General features: G+C 47.9%; 1 protein-coding gene across 4 annotated transcripts in view; it reads right to left on the bottom strand.

Annotated features, from left to right (window-relative positions):
• The window catches only part of SLC14A1 (solute carrier family 14 member 1 (Kidd blood group)), a 53,312-nt gene extending 28,788 nt beyond the window's left edge, over positions 1–24,524 (bottom strand). The window contains exons 1-3 of one of the 4 annotated variants that reach the window (XM_047827781.1): positions 24,288–24,524; positions 3,395–3,458; positions 1,056–1,220 (exon numbers count right to left, since the gene is read on the bottom strand). In XM_047827781.1, coding sequence (XP_047683737.1) covers positions 1,056–1,202 — 147 coding nt within the window. In that variant the 5' untranslated portion in view covers positions 1,203–1,220; positions 3,395–3,458; positions 24,288–24,524. Of the gene's footprint in view, positions 1–1,055; positions 1,221–3,394; positions 3,459–4,132; positions 4,263–24,287 lie in introns of those variants that run through there. The other 3 variants (XM_047827779.1, XM_047827783.1, XM_047827782.1) reach the window with 3 other exon arrangements.
• Between the last annotated feature and the right edge of the window lie 202 nt (positions 24,525–24,726).

The following is a 24,726-nucleotide window of genomic DNA, read 5'->3' as shown; positions in this document are numbered from 1 at the left end:
CAGGATTCATCCCAGGCAACGTCAAGGACCTCAGACACAATTGCTTCGAGTTTCTGTAATTGAGGAAGTCAGTTTCTACAGATGCAGCACTGAATGAAAACATTACAAGTTTTCTATCAACTACAGAAACAATTAAATGTATAGGTTATTCCAGAGTGAACAAATTCATGTTCTTGAAATTTCTGGCATCTATTTATTTATTTAAAAAACACCACCACCTCAGAGATTTTGGAGATAACAGATGCCAGACTCGATATTCTAACTGGCCAGACGTGATTGAGAACCTGCATGGCCTGAGCTCCCTGCGGAGCCACCCAACGTTAAAGCCTGGGTTATTTTTTGTCTAAATCCACAGCCATAGAAGGCTTATTGTGATTTATGTCTCCAGTACCCACATGTTGGGATGAGTTGTTGGGGTACCATGCTCTAGAGAGAGGGCTCCTCTCCCGAGTTAAGCAGACAGGTGCTGCTGTGGCACCCCCACCCCACCCCAGGAACCATGCGTTCTAAACTACTAAACACTTCCAGAACCCCTTGAATCCTGACAACTTGCTCCAGAACTCAGGCACGAGCACTGGTCATGAGAAACCAGTAACTTCAAGGTTGTAGTTCACCTTAGAATTCTATCACGCTTGACTATTTGCAGGTCTTGGGGGGAACTTTAATAATTCCAATTGGGAAGAGAATGCAGCAGGGAACCTCTACTGATACTCAGATTTCTTAAATCTAAGTAGGTCATGAAATTTAACTAAAAAGACAAGAAAATGAAAGGAAGAAGCTCTAATTAAGTAGAAGCAGGGTAAGATTAAACCCCAGACTACTTTGTTTCCTCACTTTTCCACTGTTACCAAAACTCATTAGTCAGCATCTAACCCAAGATGAGCACCCTGTGACTTCTCGGCCATGACTCTTGTGTATGCCACTGAGCTCAAGCCACACCACTCAGCAGAGCATGAGGACCCCACTTCCCAGGCTGTGTTCAGAAAAGACACACCAGAGCGTGGAGGGCAGGCCCCCACGTTCCTGGAGACGGAGGCTGCAAAGAGGGATCATACCTGTTCCGGTGGCCCACGCGCCTGGGCCAAGCTGTGCCAGGAGGAGCCTCTGCACGCAGCCTCACCGACCTTAACTCCAAAAGAGTCTTTCCAAAGAGGACCACAAAGGGCATCACCAGAGCCGCCAAACAAAGACTGTCCATTCATCCTTCCTTTCTCTCCATACTTGACAGAGGGCAAAAAGACGTGAATCAGAAGGATGAGCACGTGAAATGCAGGGTGGTGGGAGGCAGGAGGTGCCCGGTGGGTTTCTGGGGAGCAGAGCTGTGGCCCCAGATGGAGACTGCCAGCAGAGAAGGCACATTTCTCCATCAACAAGAAGGGACAATGAGCTGACTACAGACATGGAATGTTCATTTTACTTTGTTTAAAATAAAAGGAAAAAATGATGTCAAACCACCCTGCACAGAGACCACCGCACAGACTTTGTTCTGCTGTGTTTCTCTGCTAGCGGGAGGTTGGTAGATCTGAAGCCTATCTAGAGGGAGGGGTGGGCTTCAGGCTGGGACATGCTTCAGGCAAACTGTTAGGGCTCCATCTTGGGGACCAATGCCAATGTAACAATTTCCCTCAGCCTTGTTCTTTACAAACAGAAGAAGGCATGGGCGTGGGCTCTATTTTCTGTAGTAAGATATGAGCCACACTTTTAATGCACAGCAAGAGCCCCGTCTCAGAGACTGCTAAGTGGCATTTTTTTTTCTTGTATCAAAATAAGAATTGTTAAATATTGGATATCATCTTGTTAATAGCGAACAATCCTTAGTTGAATTCAACAAGCGTGGCAACTCTTCCTAAGTTTTATTTATTTATTTTTAAAAGTTTATTTTATTTATTTTGAGAGAGAGAGTGGGGGAGGGTCAGAGAAAGGGACAGAGAGAATCCTAAGCAGGCTCTGCACTGTTAGTGCAGAGCCTGATGCGGGGCTCAAACTCACGAACTATGAGATCATGACCTGGTCTGAAGTTGGACACTTAACCGACTGAGCCACCCAGGTGCTCCTCTAAGTTTTATTTTAAAAAAGAAAAACTTCCATTCCATTCAGGGATATCATTCTTCCTTCAGAAGTTCCAGAAAAGTTGCCTGTGTGTGTGGTAGTTTTTTTCACCTTTATTTTAATTTTTACTTTCCTCTACCAGCTTGCTTTGAAGAAGCCACAATTGTGAAAAATGTTACTGACATGTCTTAGAAAAAATTGTGTGTGTAGGGGTTTATCCCTGGTTAAACTACCCGGTTAGTTAAGTACCAAACAGAAGTGTCTGTGGGTTGCATTATGCATTTTTTTTGTTTGATAAAGAACGACATTATGAAAAACCAATGGCAGGGCTCTCATCTTACCTGTGGTTTAAAAAAAAGGAGAGAAGAAAATAGAAGAGACAAGCAGGGACTGTCACATTCCCTCCGTGTCAGTTTTTACCCCTCTGGCCCCTGTATGGCTCCTGCCTGTCTCCTGCCACCCAAATCACACACATCTAAGAGGACAATATCCTTGAACTCAACATCAGTATTTTCTTAGAGCCACGAGAGAAAAATTGAGAGCTGGGTGAGGTCGTAAAGAGCACGTAGTTCGAGCCTTCATTTTATAGAAGAGAAAACTGAGGTTCAGAGTGGGGACCATCAGAGTTTACTCGGCAGAGTCAGCCTCGCGCAACACGGAAGCTGTGGTGGTTTTTTGTCTTCCCGGAGCCAGGCATAGTAATGCCACCCGAGAGTCTATTCAAGTCAACAAACAGTGAAGGAGCCCCTCTTCAAAGAGGAGGTCTGCAGAGTGCTCAGGGATGCAGCGCACACAGGCTGTGTTCATGGCCACCTTGAAATAACCCTGGGGTGGGGGTGGGGGCCAACAACAACCAAGGGCCCAGTCACCCCCATTCTCACCCCACGCCCTTGCTGGAAACAGTGACTCTCCTGACAAACAGGCATGACCCTGTACCTCAAAGAGAGCCTCGTTCTTTTCTATCACTGACACATCCTCACAACATCTGAGGAATATTCTGGAAGCTGCACCTGTTGAGCTTTCCAGCGGGAGTCAGAAAGCGCTTGTCATAACCCAAATCACCAGTGAAAGGAAGCGGTACTTATTCCAATACAAGACAATATCAGGATTTCAATTCAACCAACACTACTTATTTTAGTCTATGAAATAAAACTCATTCTGTTGCCAGGGTATATTAGAAATCTGTGCAATTGGAGAGACCCGAAAGTCTTTAATTTTCTATGGCTCAAGTATCACTTTAAAAAAAACAATGAAAAGTTTTGGGTACAGACCTAGAAGAAAACATTTAAACATTCATGCTCTATCACAAAGAGAACGAAAGCATTGACATTTATTTGGTACTTACAATAATCCTGATTTTAGGTAGCTTTTGGTCTGAAGTGGTAGGAGGTGCTCGGTGTTCTTTAAAGCTGTTATCAGAAACAAAGAAAATGCTGTCAGGTGTTCTTGTCTCCTGAGGAAAACACTTCTGTCCTCAGAAGGCACCACTCCTAGAAGCCTTGAGGTCTGAATTCCACACCAGAAAATGCAGCAGCAAAGAAGCTGTGAGATCTATGGTTGCAGTGTGGCCGCTGGGCTCTCCGATGGGCCAGCACACTCCCGTCAGCATGACGGCACAGGCAGAGAGGTGCACAGAGCCAGAGTTGGGAAGGGCCGTTCCTAGCACCCCACTTTTTTTTGAGTCAAAATGATAGGTTTCCAAGTTTACTCAGTTATTTCAAGAACACGCTCGAAACTCCCATACAGCATTGATGAACCCAGGGTCATTCGGCAGGTGCAGTGGACTGCTTGCCCAAACCCCGCTTGCACATGGAACTCAGGTGCTCCTTCTACCCTGCTTTGGAAACCATGAGCAAAGACATTGCTTCCAGGCTTCCAGGAAGAAGCCCGCGGCCTTGGTGAATTGCTTTCTAGACTGCCAGGACTCGGACTTGGCTGCTTCTACTCAGTTGCAACCATCTGAGATGTATTTCTTCATTAAAGAGAAGAAAAGGGCGAAAAGCAACAATTAGGAGTAAGAAGACGAACCGGCAGCAAGGAGCAGTTGGAAATGAATAGAAACGAGGAGGAGGAGGGTACTCACACTCCACGGGCTTCCTGGTGGCAGAAGGCACTGGCTGATAGAGCCCTGCTGGGCTCGACTGAGAGGGAGGTGCTCAGGAGGAGATAGCACTGGGAGGAGGCACCTAACAGTTTTATACTCAAACTGGCTCTGCACAGCCCCCCCCCCCCCCCCCCGCCCCTGCACTTGGCTTTCTCCTCCCACTTCGAGCCCCAGGGCCAAAGCATTGCAGAGGACCAGTCCCCTGTCCTGTACCTGATGTCTCTCTCTCTCTCTCCCTCCCTCCCCCCACCTCTCTGCTGTTTCTCTCCCTCCTCCTCCCTCCCTCTCTCTCTTCCTCTCTCTCACTGTCTCTCTGCTGATGTTTCTCTCTCTTCCCTTCCCTCCCTCGCTCCCTCCCTCCCTTCCTCCCTGTCCCTCTCTGCCTCTCTCTGCTGATGTTTCTCTCTGTGTGTGTCTCTCCTCTGTCTCTTGTTTCTCTCTCTCTGTGTCGCTCTCTCTTCCTCTCTCTGCTGATGTCTCTCTCTCTCTCTCTCTCTCTCTCTCTGTCTCCCCCTCTGGCCTTGATTTGGTGCCATCTCTGTGTGGTGCTCCAAGATCCGTGCCCAGGGATAATCCTGCAACTTCGTCTTTTCCCTCTTGCTTTAGCTCCTGCCCTCACCGTGAAATATTTCGGGGAATGTTTGTAACTAAAAAAGATCAACATAGTGTCCCTGAAAACTAGAAACTGAGGGTCAGGTTGCTATACTGTAGGCTCCTGTGCTACGTGACTGCTCCCAGTGGAATTTTCTCTTAGACACCACGCAGCTTCTGCACAGGTGTAGGAATCCAGCAAAGTCCTGAGGGGTGTGGTGTGAGGGTGGGGAGGGCAAGGGGCATGCAATTCATTTTCTGGAAACCGACCTGCCCTTTTCCCCAGTTAGAAGGAACCAAAAATAAAAGTTCCCTGGAATGTCCTTTTTTCCAGGTGTGGATCCCAGGACAAACTCTGCTGCCTTTTAATAGTCAGGATGCAAACATTCCATAGCAGAGGAATCTAAAATTCAAGTGAAAAATCTATTTCTTCCCCCATCCCTCTTAAACTTCAGTTTTTGGGGCTTTCTCTGTTATGGCAGGAATCTAACTCAGGTGCACTTCATGGAGCACGGAATTAAAAAAAAAACAAAGACAAAAACAAAAAACCAGACAACACCCAGAAAGCCCTGCAGATGTCATGATGTTTCTGTCTTCTGGGCCTCTGGCCTCCTGTTGGAGCTGAAGGGCTTGTCAGAGGTCCTCGAGGCAGCTGCGACTCTCTGGCTCCTCCCACTGGACACCCACGAAACCACAGGTCTCCCTTTGTGGGCAGCCCCCACTCCTACCTGCTGCAGCTCAGGGTGTGTGTGTGTGTGTGTGTGTGTGCCTGTGTGTGTGTGTGCTCATGCCTGTGTGTGTGTGTGTGTGTGTGTGTGTGTGTGTCTGAGGTCTAGGAGGAGACCAGAGGTCCAGGTTCATGATTACAGTTCTGAGCTTCAGGGAAATCTGCCTCCAACATTTTGTCATAGGAAAATAAGGAGAAAATAAGCTCCTGGGTTACCCTGAAAGGGAAAAATGAATGTCAAGAGGACAGTCAGAGGGCCTGGAATGGGAATGAAAGGAATCACACTAGTTTCTAGAAGTTCCTCGTGCAAATGGAACATAAATCCTTCCCTCACAGTAATAACGATCGCGGTAAGAGGTAAGCGTGGTGGGAGTGGTTGAGAATCACTCTGTGTGCTGGGCACTGTGCTAATCACTTCATTCTAATTCCCATCAGCCATTTAAACATTGTAAGAGTCTGGGGTGCCTGGGTGGCTCAGCTGGTTGAGCATCAGACTTCGGCTCAGGTCTTACATCTCATGGTTCATGAGTTTGAGCCCCACATCAGGCTTGTTGGGCTTGCTGCTGTCAGCACAGACCCTGCTTCGAAGATCCTCGTTAACCCTCTCTTTTTGCCCTTCTCCCGCACGTGCTCTCTCTCTCTTTCTCTCAAAAATAAACATTAGGGGCACCTGGGTGGCTCAGTTGGTTGGTTAAGCATCTGACGCGTCCAACTTCAGCTCGGGCCATGATCTCGCAGTATGTGAGTTTGAGCCCCACATTGGGCTCTGCGGACAGCTCAGAGCCTGGAGCCTGCTTCGGATTCTGTTTCCCTCTTTCTCTGCCCCTTCACTACTTGTACGCTCTCTCTCTCTCTCAAAAATAAACATTTTAAAAAATTGCAAAAAAACCCATGAGTTAAACGCTATTATCCCCATTTTGCAGATGAGAAAACAGAGGCTCACAGGGTTTAAATAACTCATCCAAAGTCTAACACCAAAGTTTGTACTTTGATGTACTTCAGCACCATCCAATATTTCCAACTGCTGCCCATGCTTTGCTTTTCACTAATTCACTGATTAACTTCGTGAACGTGGCCTTCAACACATCGATCCTAATCCTGAAGCCGCCTCCACACGGCACCCATGCAGCCTTCTGCCTCAGTGGCCTTGGTCAGAATTGAGTCCCAAATCTTCTTGGCAGGACCACCTTCCTCATCCCTCCCCATCCTCTTCCCCACTTCCTGTAAAGTCACACCTAAAGTACCGCTTGCAAAATGCAGCCTTGCTATGTGGTGTGTGTGTACAAGAGGCAGCGTGCCCATGTGGGCTTCTGGGTCAGGCGGACCTGAGTTCGAATCCTCGCTTTGTCAGTTCCTAGATGTTTTACCTTAGATACGTGCGCACCCCTTTATGAAAGTGAGATTCCTCACTAAAAAGGTTGTGATGAGTTTTGGCAAGGATAATTGGTAAAGCTCTGTGCCTGACCCGTGGAGGTGCTGCCATTCCAACGCCTCCCTGTCTCCATAGAGGTTGGGTTGTCCTTGAGCTTTCCCAAAAGGTCCCTCCTCCCAGCTTGGACACGGGGAAAATCTTCCCGGCTGTGACACCAGAAGGGGCAGAGTTATGAGCATGGAGACCACTGTTCAGCAACAACTCGGGGATAGGTGGCTGGCTGATGAGGCTTCCTGAGTTTTTGTCCTGCAAGATCCCCAGGCGCAAGTGTCTACTGTCACCCAGGAGCTTTGCAGAGAACCCCCTGAGCAGGAGAGCAGAGGGACGATTGGGCACCCAATGGGTGCAAACCTGGGTTCTTAGGTGCTTTTCAACCCTCGTTGCAGAATTTGATGCCTTTTTCTCAGTTCTTTCTCCAGCATCTCCTGCTATCATTTACAGCATATCTTTGGCTGAGTGTTTAAGCCCAGACATTCCTTTTCTTTTCTCACCTGCCCTGAGTCCCCCTGCCAGTTCCCCCTTGTGTGCGCCCCTCGCCTCCATTGGCTCTCTGAACCCATCTGCCAGCCCTCGGTCTGGCTCTATCACTACCGAATGTATGCAGAGTTTTCCCTCCTCTGAATGTCTCCATAGAATTTCTGCTCCTAGAAAGTTCTCTCTCTCCTCTCCCCACCTGCTCTGCCCAAACCCTCACACCCCACTTTCTTTCTTCCTCTGTTTGGATTTCGTAGCAGACTCCTGTCCATGCCACACTCCTGGGAACCAAAAGCAATTTATGTCCCTATTCCTCACTAGACCGGCGACCATACCCCCTGGCCCCGCAACAGCTCTGGCATTGTCCTTTATTTTGTAAAAAATGTATCTTATGCTGCTCCATCCCACCTGGACTGGAAGATACTAGACAACAAGGTTGGGATCGAAGAGTCGTCTTTGTTCCCAACAGATCTCTCTCCAGAAAGGTTTTGAGAAAGTTCATAAAATATATGTGAGAAGAGGAAGGAACTAGGTGAAAAAAATGGTGAAGAAGGAGAACTAAGTTACGGATAATGACATGGTTTCAGTGTTTCCTACGTCTTGCATTTGTAGGGGTTTCTAAATACGTGTTGTTTGACCCAGAAATTATCCCAACACCACCTGGTCTGGACTGCTGTTTGCTCTGGGTTTACCTATAGACACTTAAACTTTACAAATGACTTTAGCACAGCACAGTTGGAGTGCCCGCGATCGGGAAGTGTGGCCGGCCGTGAGTGTCTTTTGCATCCTGAGCAGTAGGTTCTAAATGGCAGAGGGAGCATAGGAGAAACTTATTCTCAAGTCATTTCTTATCCCCCCTGCCCCCCCCCCCCCCCGAGAATGAGGACCAGCAAATCCAGGACACAATGTTCCTCTGCAGTGTGTTCCGAGCCCACAATGTTGTCGTTTGGTAAACAGTCAGACAAAAAGCACCAGATGAGAGACCAAACTCACACTGACCCTGAGCGTCATTTGGGGGGCACCCTTTGTGACAGGCGTTCCCTAGATGTAGAGCCAAGAGGCAAGCTGGCGCATAGTGTCGCGTCTCTCTCACTGCCTGTCCTTGCCAGGGGAGCGTGGGGTTGGATAGAAGCAGGAGGCAGTGAGGCGCCTACATTTTTAGCTCTCAGATGCGGTCATGCAATTATTCTGCTCCATTTAAAAGCTCATTGTTTCTCCTGCACACATTAGAATGGTGAGAGAATCTCCATCCCTGCCATGACTTTTATCAGGTGCCTTCTTTCCATGCAGCACCTTCTTTCCAGATTTTAGCTTAAACTCAGGTCACATTAAGGTCCGTCATGTAGATCTCTTATCTCCACAGACAGTGTCTAAGGATGAGCAGGTTGTGCACTGCACAAATGCACCACGTCTAAAGTGGTACCACTAACATCCTAGACATTTATGTATTCATTGCAACAAAACTGTTGCAGAGGGTACTAAAGTGTCTTGAGGAAAGGGTGTCAGGATGCCTTTGCACGAAGGGGCCATGTCAGCTAGCAACGGTCCTGCTGGTGTCTTGTTTCTCCAGGATTGAAAAAAAAATCCCAATGAAAGACAACAGGAAAGGGGGTAGGAGCAGAATCTTCGCAATCTCTTGAGTAGACTGAGGAAGGGATTGAAGTGTTGGGGAAAATGAGGGCTGGGGAGTGGCACAGCCCTGTTTCCCTGACTCTCTCTTGAGACTAATTTAAAGCTCATTCAATTGTTTCCTCACCATTAAAGATATTGTGATATTGGCTCCAAGCTTGGGGAGTCGAGCTTTATTTTATAATTGGGCCCGGAAGAGAAAGTGAGATGACCTGGCACCACCATTGCCCACGGGGCTCTCTGGGTCAAGGGCTACAGGCTCTTGCCAAAGGCATCAGCCACCAGAGTCTGAGTGGGATGGGCTGAGGTCACTTCCAGAATCGGGATTACTCACTGGAGAGCATCACAGAGAGACCTGGCAGGAATGTCGCCAAGAATGGTGGATGGTGTGGACGTGTTAGGTGAGGCTGCCCTCTGGAGCTCAGTAGGTGGCAGCTGGCTCAGGCTCCTCACGCTTGTCCCAACTGGAGGCTTGCTGAGTGCTGGCTGCACAGTTCTGTGGTTTTCAGAAATGCACACTATTACCATCCCTTGCCTCCTACCAACTGGCAGCCGAGAGCTAGAGAGGGATGCAGAATCTTCTGGCCCTCACCCGTCTTGTCTTTCTGTTCTCCTCGCCTCTTCTTTCCCCACTGTTGGCATCTGCCAAGTTGGGGTGGGGGCCAAAGGCAGAGAGTCTGGACCTTGAGAGCAAACTAACCAGCTCCGCTACCTGTCTGCCAACCAGCTCAAAGGCGGACCATACTGCATTTTCAGTTGAGCTGATTAGTTGAGCTATTATGCGTTAACTGGCCACAGATTCACATCAGAGCCTTAGCAATCCTCAACTCGAAGCCTTAACTCAAACCTTAACAATTCTTGGCTTAAGAAATGCAGTTGTGCAGGCATACCACGACAGACACGGGGGAGAATTCCCGTGCAAGTCTGACACTGCACCTTGTTCTTAGAGAATGAAATTAATTCCATGTTTCATTCAAAACCAAAATTAAACCCAGTGGAGAAGGCATTATATGTTTTTGGTGCAATATCTCTTGTTAAAACTTAAAAAATATCACTTAAGCATTATAATGCCATTGTTCTCTGTACATAGCTATTTGAAAATAAAAAATTTCAATTTCTTATTTAAAACAAGATGTAAAAATGGCAATAGACTAGAAGAAGAGTTCAGAATTAATCACAAACTCTTGTTTTTAAAGAAAGCATGGCAATTCTCAACACTATTGTAATCCTTAGTTGGAAAAACACCCCAATGATGTTGTTTCCAAATGGAAGAAGCCAGGTTAGGACTTAGCTTCTTGGAACCTTGGCCAATGTGACAAAGTGGGCCAGGGGAGCCTGGATGGTTGTGGAAAAGTTCATCCTCTTTGCAGAAAAACACCTGAGATAGAGCTCAGGCAATGTCATCTTTGAAGATGAAGGTCTGTGGGTTCATAATTAAATCCACACAAGATATTAATGATGGATGAATTAAACACTGTTGAATTAGGGGAAAAAATCCAGTAAGAAATTTAAACAAACATACTGATAAGTGATGAGCAAAACAACATCCCCAGGTGGACTCTTAATATTCTACGTCACTCGGAGTTTTGACTCCTCTTGACTCATACTTTTGCGGAATCTGGGGTTTACAGACTCTCAGAGAGGGAGCCAACTGCCATGTAATCCTGACCACCAATTTCTCAATAACTTCTCATCCCCAAAATTTTAAAGGGAAAAACTAGTTTTAAATTAATATCTATTACAGACTTGTAATAAGTCTGTAAAGGTATAAATCTGGAAGTTGTAAAAAGTTACCCAAAGGCAGATTTGGGGGCAGGTGGAGGACCCAGAGTTTTGCTTGGTTTAGAATCTGAGATTTCCATGTGAAGGGCTGGTGGGCAGCCTCAGTCCTTCATCTTGATTATGGCAAGAGATGATGTGCCAAGTGTCTTAGAAAAGCTTTAAACTTTTTTTTTTTTTGCTTCAGATTGCTCCATTTTTTCCTCCACTTGGTGCATTTCATCCTATTATTAAAAAAACAATTCCAATCCTAAAAATAAAATCCCAACACAAGGTTTCCTAATGGACTAGTCCCTTTTGTGATGGTAGCTTTATACTAGGTGAAACCTTTTCTCCCATCATTATCCCTTCCCTTAATCCCAGTATGAGTCCCCACTTGTCTGCTCAACTTGGGTTTCAGATTTCCTTGTCCATGGGACCCACCCCATCTTCCTTATTCCATCCATTCATTCATCTATCCATTGTCTAGCATATGCTAGGATGACTTAGAGATAAGTCAAGGACTTCGGTTTGGTAAGTTTTTCTTTCTGAATTTTCGCCTCAGGTACTAAAATTATAGTACTTTAGCATCGGCTGACATTTTCCGCTCTTTTCTACGTAGTTTTCCCTGGCAAGCGCTTCCACCCTACATCCTCTGTGGTCTTGCTTCACCCTGATATGTCATTTTGTGTCTATCTGGATTCTTGGAAGGAGTCCTGGAGTAGGAATTGAGGGGTACTAGTTCTGATGAGAATGGACTTCAACCATAATCTTCTCAAATTGTCTCACTTATTAGAAGGGGAGCGGGACTAGCTCAGTGACTCTCCCCCTTATCTGCACATTGGAATTGCTGGGGAGCTTGATAAAACACTGATACTAGAGTCTGATGTCATTGGTTTGGGATGTGGGAGCTTTAAAAGTCTTCTTGATGATTCTAACATGCCAGCAAGTTTGAGAACCACTGGACTGAATTCAATCCTACTTCCTAACCCTCTAAAACAAGGACATGTGTCATAGTGAGATGGCTTGGAGTTTGGAGTTCGACAGATCAGATTCAAATTCCAGCCAGCTATCCCACCCTGGGGAAGATTATTTCACCTTTCCAAGCCTTAATTCCATTATGAAATTTATGGAGATCAACAATACCTACGTTGCCAAATCCGAAGATTAAGCAGGATCATGGCACACGAAAGACATTTAGGGAAAGGTAATCTTTATCTTTACTTGCATCTAAAACAGTTCTTACCTCTGACTTCCTTATTTCCGCCAGTGGTGCCATCACGGCCTCAGTTCTTGGGCTCAACAAATGCTTGCTGAGTGAGTAATGGATGGTGGATCTGACCCTCCTCACTTACGAATAAGTGGGGAATGTTTAATTTCATTCACTCTTACTGATGTTCTCAAGTCTTTAAAGTGTCCACAGACCAGCAGCCTCGACATCCCTGGGAATTTTTTTAGAAATGAAGAATCTCAGCCCCACTCAGCCTGCTGGAATCAGAATCTGCATTTTAACCAGGTCCCCAGGGGACTTGCATGCACATTAAAGTTTTGGAAGCACCCTCTCAAACATCCCTGTCCTTGAGACTTGGTGAAAAGGGATGGATTCAACCCCCACCCCCACCCCCACCCCCGAGCGGCGACCGTTTACGAATTCCAACGTCTTGGTTGGAGACGCCATGGAGAGCCCAAGTGAGTCATTGTGCCGGTCCAGCTGGCAGCATGGAGCATGCTGTCACAGGCTGGGCCACGCCGCTGGAAGGCAGCATTCCAGGAGAAGCCTCATCATCCCATTAGACTCCATCAGGCCACTCCATCAGGCCTCACCCTCTGCCTGGTGTCGATTGCTTCACATGGGCTTGGTGAGTGCCTCGAGGCCCGCAGTCACCGCAGAGAGATTATCACAGGTCACGAGAGGGGGAAGCTTGCACGCACAGGGGCATGTTCCTCCTGCCTGGGGAGCCCAGTAGTGGCACCTGTGGTCCGGCCAGAGGCCACTGCATCCTGCCCACCCACAGGACAAACACCCCCACACTGCCAGAACAGCTCCCACCCCCCAGGGCTCAGGATCTTCCCCGAACAGTTTCCTTGGGGGCCCCCACCACTTGGTTCTCCATCTGGGATTCCTTGGCTTTTTTACCCTGGGGGTCCTGCAATAATTCCCCCACCCCACCCTGGTATACAACTGCTTTGGCTGAAAGGCAAAAACACCCATGTGGAACTGTACTTTTTATAGCCTACCCTAGCCAGTAGACATGTTGAATACACTTTACAAACTACATCTGCTTTCCCATTTGCTATCCCTCCTACGCGGAGGCAGGGGTGGCTAAATTGTCCTTCACTGGGACTCATTGTCTGAGAGAAGGTGACTCTCAGTCCAGGACTACAGTCACAGCACACATCTCCCAGAGTGTTTCTCTTTCTCTCACAGCATTGACCATTGTCTGTAATTACATAATCATGTGAGCTTTTGCTCCATTGAGTTTGCCCACTAAACTGCAAGCTTCCTGAGGGCAGAGTCTGGGCTATGTTGTTCGCTGCTGTAGCCCCAGTTTTGAGCTCAGTGTCTGGGTCATAGAGATCCTCAATAGCTCTTCATTGAGTATATGGATGAATAAATGGGTGAATGAGCCCGTGACTGTGGGGACTTGACAGGCTGGGGTGAGTTCTTGTATGGTACTTAGATAGTTTTGTGTCAAATACAGCCCTCAGAGTGGCATCCTGCATTATGACTGGGACATGTAGTCCAGGGGGCAGGGCCCCTGCCCTCTGGAACACACATGGATGGCCCTTATTCATTTGCTTCTGCCACAGGTCAACCAGCCATAGGCACCAAGCACCCAGCACTCTAGCTTACAGGTCAGCCTTTCTGGTCAGAGGCTCTGGCTTGACTCTAGGACTGTCTTAAAATCAGGGAGGATTGAGCCCCATCTCCAGGCATTCAGGCTGCCCAGTTCTTGGGTCACTGAGTCATCCTGAGGAGGGGTGAGCCGAAAGGAAGCCTGCACCTTCGGGGTCTCCATGGTGGAGATTGTGATATAAGACAGCCCCAATCCCAGCTATCAACCTGGGCTCACCCTAAACCCAGGAGGCCTGGGCTCTCCAAAGATTGGGGGGTGGGGCATGGCTGACTCCTCCTTTCTCTACATCCCAGGGCTGAGGCTGTATACTCATGACACCTTGCCCATTCGCTGCTCTTCTGCTGACCTCAGACTTAGCATTCTCTCAGGCTATAGGCCATGCTCTGAGGCACCCCCCTTCCCTCTAGTTATCTGCCATTTATTCATCCCCAATTTCCCATCCTGCCATACGAAGGTAAGTCCTCATGACTGTAGTGGATGGCACAAAGTATAAGATAATTCTCACATCTGGTGCAGCAGTAAGACACAGGAGAGCATTAGTGTCAGGTTCAAGGCTGTATGTGATCACTGGTCATGCTATGAGCAGAAAGGAACTTTTCCTTCAGCACAGAAGGGATGTGCAATATCATTAACCCACAAGAAGCCCATCATGCAGTCTTCCAGGGAGGGACAAGATGCCTGTCAAGTTTTATCAAGAACTGGCAGCTTTTAGGGCTCTCTTAAATGATACAAGATGATGTGCAATGAAGTGTTAAATCGTGAGCAGACGCAGCTTAGAACTAGAAGACTTTGGATACTATCAGTGGTGTCTGGAGTAGGCAGACTGGGTTTTACTGAAGGTACGGGCCTCATAGGGCCCTTGACATCTGAGCAGCGTTTGGTGAAGGCAGGAAAAGATGGAACAGCCTTTCAGGAAGAAACCTGAGAGTCAGCTGAGAGAAACATGGCGTGTTGGTGGGTTGCGAACAGCCTCACGATTGCACGGGAGGGTGCGTGCTATGGGTCACAGGTCCAGCCCCCACTCAGGTCCCCAAGGAAGGCAGTGCTCCATCTGTGCAAGGCATCCAGACTGACGGTGTCCTCTGACACGGGTTTCCCCCGATAGGATACACTAGCCAGGCATTGAATCCCTTCCGAAGGACTCCGCATCAGAAGAAGTACAGATGAGAAAAATGCTACATTATAGAAGAAAAGATGGGCCTATGAACCTCTCTGGCCATTTCAAATAGCAAAATTATGCTCCAAGCTCTAAAGATGGGCAATACGAACTAGAGTATATTGGGGTCCCTTGTGTAAAGAATTTAAGTGATAACTATAAGTAACTGTAAGCAAACAAAACACATAGTTTTATTTGCCTTTTTAAAATTTGGGAGAAGTAAGAAAAATCTGATTTCTGTTTCCTCTGCGTTTATTTCTGTGATTCTCTGTAATGACGGGAGGTTTCGAAACTTTCTACAGATCAGAAAGCTCCTTAAATGTGGTGGCTGCTTGAGAGCTTCTGCTGGTGAGGATGTTTCTCTCACCAAGAAGCAGTTTTAAAAGCAGAGCTGACTTGGAATTTCTATCTGTTGCCCCTCTTCTCCCCATCCGGCTAATATCCCCAATTCTGCCTGCTTTCAGATCAAAGCTACCAGCAAATAAGAAATGACAGCTGTCACCTTAAGAAAGTCACAAAAATACCTGCCAAGTCATCAGGATTAAAAAAAAAATTCTTTATAACTTGGGGCTTCTTTGGAAACAGGGATGTTGGACCAGGCTCTCTAAGCCTCTGCCAGCCCTAACCCTCTCCAGCTGGGGGGTTTCTTACAGAACTGCTAACAAGGAGGACATTTTTCCTGCCAGAGAAGCTGACATCCCAGACTTACAGGGAGAGGGACTGAGGCATTGGAATTCACCATACGAGAGTTGTAGAGGTGGCGTTGAGGCCTGAGGGAAAGATGGGGACTACTTGTTCATTGACTAGGTTTGCAGACAGTGTCCAAAGCCAGACAAATGAAGAGATGTAGCTCTAATGTAATAGGAGACGAGGAGCCATTGAAGGTGTGTGGAAAGAACAGCATGATGATTAAAGCCACATTTAGGGAGGATTGGCCGGGAGTGCTTCACGGAGCCTGAAGGCCCAAGCTAGGGAGGCTGGCGGGAGTTCACAGGGCCTGAACCTGAAGCAGGGCAGGGTCAACGGGAAAGGGCTGCACATATGAGATAGTCTGGAAGGCAGAAGGGACACAGATAGGCACGGGGTGAAAGTTGAATCAATCAAAAATGGCGTCCAGTGTTGGCAAGGATGTGGAGCAGCCAGAACTCACATCCACTGCTGGAAGAAATGTACCTATAACTGCTTTAGGGAACTGCCTGGCGGTCTCTGCTAGAGCGGGCATCTGCACAGCCACTGCCCAGCAATTCCTTCCCAGCAACATGCACAGACGAAAGACGTGCATCCATCACACCAAAAGACACGCACCACAAAGTTCAGTACAGTACGGCTCGTAACAGCCCCAGATAGGAACTAGCCCGATGGTTCATCAGTGGTAGAGAGGATAAATAATGATCTATTTGTGCCTCAAGAGAATGAGTGCCTGACAACTCCTGGCCATGGTAGGGATTCATCTCACATCATTGAGCAAAAGAAGCAAAACACAAAAGAATAATAATAGATTGTGTAATTCCATTTACGCAAGGTTTGAAACAGGCTAACCTGAGAGAAATCTGTATGTCAGCCACCACTGGAAGGGGAACAGGAAGGTCTTCTGGGGGCAGATGACATTCTGTGTCTCGATCAGCATGCTGGTTACCGGGGTGTGTTAGTTTGTGAAAATCCACCAACCTGTGTACTAACGATATGTGCACTTCAAGGGAAGTCTATTACTCTTGTTTTTTTTAATGTTTATTATTTATTTTGAGAGATTGAGAGAGAGAGAATTCCAAGCAGGTCTTATGTTGTCAGCACAGAGCCTGATGCAGGGCTCAATCCCACAAACTGTGAGATCATTACCTAAGCCAAAGTTGAGAGTCAGACGCTTAACTGACTGAGCCACCCAGATGCCCCAATAAGTCTATTGCTCTTTAATAACAATTTTGAAATGACAATCTGAGGTAGAGTAAAGGCAGGTAAGGTCCATTTTGTGGCAGGGAGCTTGAGATGTCTAGACAGGTCGGTGGAAATGCCCAGGATGCAGTTGGAGATGGAAGGCTGGTCTGGGCAAGAGTGCAGGTCTGGAGACACTGAACTTGGGGCTTGTTTACCAGAGGTGATGGGGAAGATGAGAGCCTAGTGGCTATTGGGGGCTGTTGGAACCAGCATCAGGCCCCGTGAGAAGGTGCAGGGAGGGTGAGGAGTGAGCAGAGCCATTCATCAGAAGTCACTCAGCACAGGGGCGCCTGGGTGGCTCAGTCGGTTAAGCGTCCAACTTCAGCTCAGGTCACGATCTTGCGGTCCATGAGTTCGAGCCCCGTGTCAGGTTCTGGGCTGATGGCTCAGAGCCTGGAGACTGCTTCCGATTCTGTGTCTCCCTCTCTCTCTGCCCCTCCCCCATTCATGCTCTGTCTCTCTCTGTCTCAAAAATAAATAAACGTTAAAAAAAATTAAAAAAAAAAAGAAGCCACTCAGCACGTGCGCTGGGACCCGCTGCTTGGCTCTGTCCTTTGGGACTTCTACTTTTCTGGGGTGGAGGGCGGATGCTTCTTCATCCCTGCAGGTGGCATCACCTTTTAAAAGGTGAGGAAACAGAGGGGGTGGTGAGGCGAACTGTTTGGGGCTGGTGGGCGGTAGAGCCAGGAGCCAGCCACGCCATCCACCTCCAAGGCACGTGGTACCTTTGACACTGTGGCTGCCGTTAGCACAGGGCATCAAGCCGCCTGGGCAGGTGGACAAGCCCCACAGAAGACCCTTGAATGTCAGCCTGAGGGGGTAGTAGGTGACGTGCTGCCCAGCACTCCTCCCTGGAACACAGGGGCCTCTCAAGAGAAGAGGAATGTGCTGGAATACGGGCACACACAGAACAGCCACCCAGGCTCGTTGTCCCACTTGTGGGCTGCTGGGCCTGTGCTTTTCCTGTAAGCATGTTAGGTCAGAAGGTCAGGGTACCATTCTAACCCCTGTGTGATGCTGGGGGCCAAGGCAATATGTCGATAACAGAGCCAGTACACTTCCTCTAATGGAAAATACCAGGGCAATGGGGACTACCAAACACGCCAACGGGAAACATCAAGACAGCTGCAGAAATGCAGAAGAAAAATGTGTATTAAGACATTACACACACACACACACACACACACACACACCAAGGTCCCCACCACAGACTCTTAACCATACACGGAAGGGCAGGAGGGGCAAAGTAGCGGGTTGGGGCAAGTGAAGTCCCTTCACTAAGGCTCCTCTACCTATTTTCAGGACGCCCCTCTGAAATGGGGTGCTCCTCCACCCCTCTGCCCACCAGCTCTGTGATGTGGGGTGCTCCTCTGCCCCCCCTCCGTCCTTAACTCTCATTGCTCCTCAGTGGGATGTCACATGGGTGTGTCCGTTCCCCCAGAGTGGAAGTGCCCAGGACAAGTGGTCCTCATTCCCACCTCAGTGCCTTTCCCTATGCTGTTACTTCTAGAAAGATGTTCTCAGGAGTCAGATGGATCGAAATCCTGGTTCTGGGGCTTCTGAACATGACAGACTGAAGATTTGGGACAAGTCCTGTTAGCTCTCCTCAGCTCCCTCTTCTTTCAGATAGGACGACACTCTCAATGGTCTCCCTGGGGGGTGGTATATGGGAAGTCCCTGGCAGAGATGGGCACAGAGTTGGTAGGCGACCCACAGCAGCTGCTCACGACCTCACTTCCATTAACCTATCGTGGAATGTCCTTATAGTCAATGTGAGCTTGTTCTTCAAACGTCATTAGTGATTTCACTCAATTAGATGATGTACCTGCTGCCCCTGATCCTAGGTCAGCTCTAAAGCTCAGGAGTGCCCACTGTGGGGTGCAGGTTAGCTGAGGGCCTGGGCGTTGCTCTGGAAAGGGACACAGTGTCTCCAGATCCTCAGAGTGGCTTCCTCAGGGGCGTCTGGCTTCTGTACCTTCTAAAATGTCTTGGAAAAGCAAGTATCTGCTTGCATATTTGAAATTTGATGGGTCATTTTTGAAATTATGAGTTTAAATAGAAATGCACTTTTAAATATAATTGTTGAGGGGCTTCTGGAGGCTGCTAACATTCTGTTTCTTGATCACATGAGTATGTTCACTTATCAGAAATTCGTTTACAAAGTATTCACTTATGATTTTCTCACTTTTCTGGATATATGTTAAAAATAGATTTGTTGTAGGGGCACCTGGGTGGCTCAGTCGGTTGAGCCTCTGACTTTGACTCAGGTCATGATCTCACAGTTCATGGGTTTGAGCCCCACATTGGGCTCTGTGCTGACACCACTTAGCCTGCTTGGGATTCTCTGTCTCCCTCTCTCTCTGCCCCTCCCCCTCTCATGCTCTTTCTCAAAAATAAATAAAACATAAAAAAAATATTTGTCGTAGGCTTTCTGAGCTCTGCCACTTGACCTCATAGCAGGCATCCCAGACTGAAATGGAGTGACTGCTGGCTTGGCATGAGGGCATTGAGTCAGAGCCTAAGATCCATGGAGGGGTCAATTTTAAGGCCACCTCTGGTGGGCAAAGAGATCCCATTAGCCCGTTTGTTACAAAGCAGATAAAAAATGTCGGAGTTGAGGTACCATGGAAATGTTGAGGAAGGAAACTTAACTTTGCCTTAAGAATCAAAGAACTCCACTCAAAAGATGCCAGCGACACTTGGACTGGGTATTGAAGACTGAATAGGAATATTTCTGGTTGGAAAAGGGAAGAAAACGATGATGAGAGTAGCATGAACAAAGACAGAGTAAAATAAGGCTCATTGTGTCTGAGCCTCAGGAAGTATCCTAATGTGGAAGAGCTTAGTGAGTATGTGTGTAAGTGTGTATGCGTGTGTATGTGTGTATGTGTGTGTGTGTGTGTGTGTGTGTGGCTGGTGAGAAATGAGGCTAAAGATGTAAGGACACCCTCTAAGGCCTGTGAAGCACTTTCTCAGAACTGTCTGGAGAGCTGGGGGGCAGAGGCTGACAGGTACCCGGGACCAAGATGGCTCTTCTCTTTTCCTCCTTTCTTTTCCCCAGCTTCACTGCCCACCGGTTTAGTCAAAACGAAACTTAGATTTGTTCATTATGAAATTAATTACAAATAATAATAAAATAAATCCTTTTATAAGCATTTTGTAAAATTCATTTTTCTGTCACTTACACACCTACAAAAACGTAACGGGTTTTAGCAAATACCGATTTCTCTAAAACACAATCACAGTGTACCTAAGTCTAAGGTCAAGTTCCTGAACCCATCCTTTCGAGAAGTCCTAGCTCGTGAGGGTCTCTGAAGTGGGGTGTATCCACTGAACATCAAGTTCTAGCATTCACGCGGGCTGGGAAGAGGGCAGGCCACGCACACCTACCTCATTGCAGAGATGATCCAAAATTTCAGAACTGAATATTCCTTATTTGGCTCTATTAAGTTAATGCTCCTAAAGCATAATAAAGTTAAAAAATACACGTTTTGGCCACTCAAGCTTCTGGTTTCCTAGCAGTGCAAATCACTGCCTGTGGTAGAACAGTAGTAGTAGGCAGGAGTTGATGGAGGAGTGTTACCGCAGTTACCTCCTTTCACTGTTGAAAGCACAGCAATAGCCAAGTTCGTATTTTTCCTTGTTAGGAGGAGAAACTTGGGCTCAGAGGCATTAGACAAACTCTCCAGGGCTCTCAAGTAATAAGTGCTTTTTGCTTTCTAGCAGTCGTGCACCCTCCTGTGGCCTGACATCCTTTGGAGAACCGGTAAGGTGAGGGACGGCCTGAGATTGGGAGACCCTCCTGAGTGGAGAGCCTGCCTTGGAAGGGGAGGGCGGCTTGGCTTTGGAGATGCTCTGGTGCCCTCTGGTGACAATCTGGAGGTATCACAGGGCAAGGAGTACTTTGTGTGTTGAAGTTCAGTGATCATACCCACACATGGGATGAGTCAGCGTGAGAAAGGGCACAGAGGTGGGCAGTGAAGCTGGGGAAGAGAAAGGAAGACGAGACAGGAAGAGCCATCTTAGTGCTAGGTGCCTGCCAACCTCTGCCCCCCATCTCTCCCCAGACAGCTTGTCTCTCTCCTTTAATCCAAGGATGAGCAGTGGTTCTCAAGCCTTGGTGTGAACAAGAATCACGAGAGCTGGGAAGGCAGCATCTGGGCTCCAGCTGCAGAGTTCTGATTACTAGGTCTGAAGGGGCCACAGTGATCTGCATTTTTAAACTCCATTCAGGTGATTCTATGCAGGTGGTTCTTGGACCACCTCGACTTTCAAAAAACCTTACTGTTTAATATTAATATTAATCTTAAAAGTAGATTAAAGTTTATCTAGGGCTGGAGGGCTTGGGGAGAAATGGAGAGTGATTGCTAATTGGTACAGGGTTTCTTTGGGGGCAATGACAATGTTCTAAAATTGATGGTGATGTTTGCACAATTCCATGGAACTGTGTACTTAAGTGGATGAATTGTCTGATAAAATGTGAATTTCATCTCAACAAAAGTGTTATAGAAAAATTCTTATAAATTCCTTCCACCATAGAAGCCATGGGAAAATCACAAGAATTGGGTATGAAAAGAAATCTTTATTTTTAAATTGCACCTTCCCACTAAAAGAAGAACTATTAGCTGCCCGAGCTGAAACGGTGGTAAGGACTTACAGTTTTTGAAAATATATTCTTGGAGAAAAGACAGGCGAAAAGTTCTCCTTGGACTAAGTCTATTAACATGCCCAGTACCATTTAAGGCAGCTTAGCTGACACTATTAACAGTATTTCACCTTACAGTTTCCAAAACGTGTAAACATGTGTTTACAGTAACCTCTGAGGCAGGCAAGCCAGGGATTATAATTTCCATTTTACCGGTGAGAAAACAGGTTCAAGACAGGAAATATCTTGCTCAGGGCCACGATTAGGAAGAAAAGGGACATGGGCTTGAGGTTTTTGGATTCCATGTCTGTTTACACTACTGTGGCTTCTTTCCATTGTCAATAACTGTCCTCTACCCTGAGAGGTCTCCGTGCACTTTATGATGGTCAAAAGCTCTGAGTCTCCTGTGTTTACTTTCCTTGGCCAGAAGACCATAGCCAGGCTGATTGCTGTCATTGGTCCCTTGTCTGTCTTGCCCACCTTTAACAAAGTAACATCTCCAAATGATCTCTGTCTTCAAGTCCCGCTCCTGCTCTAGAGCCTTCAAAGGCAGTCATGGGGGCTTGGGTGTGAATTGCAGCTGTGAGATTTACCAACTGGGTATCTGTGAAGATACCACTTAATGTATTAGATCTCTGGGCATTTGACCTGTAAAATGGGAATGAGATGTTCAACCGGATAGGGCTTATAAAATGTAGCTGAGTTGTTACGTAAAGTGCGGGGCTTAAGGCTGCGTCCGTCCCACCCAGTTCTACTGGCTGACATTGCATCGCATCCAAGGGATTCTGCTTGGCTCGTCAGGTTGTAGCAACCTCTTCCCCTTCCAAAAGATGTTTCAAGCACACAAGGGTCTGCATCACACAGCTTGGCAGCTGGTTAACTTCCAATGAGTTTTTCTGGTGTCACCTTCTAAATCACTGTTTGTCAGTGGATTACAGAATAAGGGTCAGAAAACGCTGGGGTTCTATTTTAAAAATCTAGACTTATTGAATCAAAATCTCTTGGGGGTGGAAAAAAATTTCTTATGGTAGACAAACCTTAAATCTGCATTTCCCATAAGCATACCCCCCAACCTACCTCCTCCCCCCATTCTTATATACACAACAGCTGGTGCCCAGCGAGCTAAATTCTAAGCAGGTAGAGACCAGGAGGGTTCCAGGGTCTTTGCTCCTACCACATCACTGAGCACACTTTTACGTACCTAACAGGTACTTATGTCGGTACTCGTGTGATTGAAAAGTAGGTACCGTGCTGAGCTGAAGAGTTCTCAAACCCACCTGCAGCAGAAGCATCTGGAAGGCTTGTTCATATGGTTCGGCCATGCCCACCCTCAGAGTCTCTGAGTCAGTAGGTCCGGTGGCACCTGAGAATCTGCATTTCTACCAAGTTTCCCCAGTGATGCAGTGCTGCTTAACTGGGGACCACACAATGTCACCATAAAATTTGGCTGGGAGATCAGAAGCATCAGCATCACTCGGGCACTTGCAAATTTCAGCAGCTCAGACCACCTGCGACTTACTGACACACAGCTGGCATTTACAAAAGACCCTCAGGAGATCTGGGTGCACATTCAAGTGCAGGAGGGGTCACGGTGTAGTTCTTTTGGACCTCGTGACAAACCTAGAAGGCGGCTTCCACTATTACTCCCATTTCGTAGGTGAGGAGATGGAGGCCGGCAGAGAGATGGCTCGATGCAGAGTCACGCAGCGGACATGGCCAGCAGCAGGGCTGGGACTGGAATCGGCTCTGCAGACACCCAGCCCTCACCCTTAACACTCAGACACTGTTTCCCTCTCCCCACGGAAGCCCTCCCAGCGCCTTCCTTCCTTCAGATAACAGTCCTATGAGCCCAAACAAGCGAATCAAGCTGCAAGGAAACCCTGCGCCCAGCCATGTACTTGAACCCAAGACTGTTGTGTCCACATAATTATGAGATGAGGTCCCTGGCCTAAGAATTTGCCGCCTCGTTGAGGAAGTATGAGTATGAACTCATCCCGATGAAACTAGCAATAGCAGACTCCATAAAATTAGGTGTTAAGTCCCATGGTCAATCTCACATTTGATATTAAAATTATAGCTTGCTTAAAGAGTATGGAGGCTACTAAGAAATTTATGCCAGATCACGTCACTGGGTGTCTTCCTGGCTTGTTCCAGACCCTGCACCGTGGAGCCCGGGTATGCTGGGGCTTCAGAATGGCAGATGCCACCTCTCTCTGGGTTTCCCTCTTCCCTTGGGTACGTGCCTTCTGTTTGTGAGGTCCCTTTGTGTATATGGAGCTCATGTTGCTGTCTTCTGCTGTCACAGGGGAGGGAGGAATTAGAAAAGCAGAGGAGGAGCTTTGATGCTGTTGCCATGGGAGAGAGAGCGCCAGTCTCCAGCAAGAGCCCAGTGCAGAGCCAGCTACATAATCCACAGGGTCCAGTGCAAAAAGTATTAAGATTTTTGAGATAGCGATAGAAGAGCATTAAACCAGATGTGAGGCCCATGTAACTGCATGGCTCCCAGAAGGCTAGCCCTGGTCCAGGGGCCCAGAAACAGGACAGACAGTACATCCCTTTAACTTGCAAATAACCTGCCTGTCAGGGGACCGGGTGGTCTGTGGAGGCGAGGGAAGAAGGCAGGACCAGGGGATAGGAGATAGTGTGGGGGGTGGGGGGGGGGGAGTGCTGTGTATAGTTAGGTTTGCTCCAGGGCAACTGTATCTGCCACTCTCTGCCTGCACCCAGGGGAGAGGCTGAGGCCCAAGGATGGACGCGTCCCCACCCCTCTCCACAAGGGGCTCAGTCTGTTCCTGTTGAGGTCCTGGAGCCAAGGTCAAGGAGCCAAGGTGGGGACCCAGGAGAATGGGAAGCCAGCAGCCCAGGAATCGCACTGGGTCCTCCCGCCCCGGCCCTGGGCTCCCCTTCCTTCCCCCCCCCGCCAGGTCCTCACCTCAATCTTGGGTCCTGTGTTCTCTGTGGAGCTCTGCACCCGGCTGCCGGAAACTAGCTGCGGGTCAGTGTCTCTCTCCGTTCAGCAATCAGACGGGCCGAATGTAATCCTTTGTGGGGCCAGGAGCACAGCTGAAATGTGTCCAGCTCCAGAGGTTAAGAATTGACGGGGCGCCTGGGTGGCGCAGTCGGTTAAGCGTCCGACTTCAGCCAGGTCACGATCTCGCGGCCTGTGAGTTCGAGCCCCGTGTCGGGCTCTGGGCTGATGGCTCAGAGCCTGGAGCCTGTTTCTGATTCTGTGTCTCCCTCTCTCTCTGCCCCTCCCCCGTTCATGCTCTGTCTCTCTCTGTCCCCAAAATAAATAAATGTTGAAAAAAAAATTAAAAAAAAAAAAAGAATTGCCAACTCTGACCCTGGGGATGGGGACACCTTCCTTTGAC

Source organism: Prionailurus viverrinus, chromosome D3 (assembly GCF_022837055.1).
Source record: "Prionailurus viverrinus isolate Anna chromosome D3, UM_Priviv_1.0, whole genome shotgun sequence".
Lineage (NCBI taxonomy): Eukaryota > Metazoa > Chordata > Mammalia > Carnivora > Felidae > Prionailurus > Prionailurus viverrinus.
This window is presented reverse-complemented; position numbering and strand designations above follow the sequence as displayed.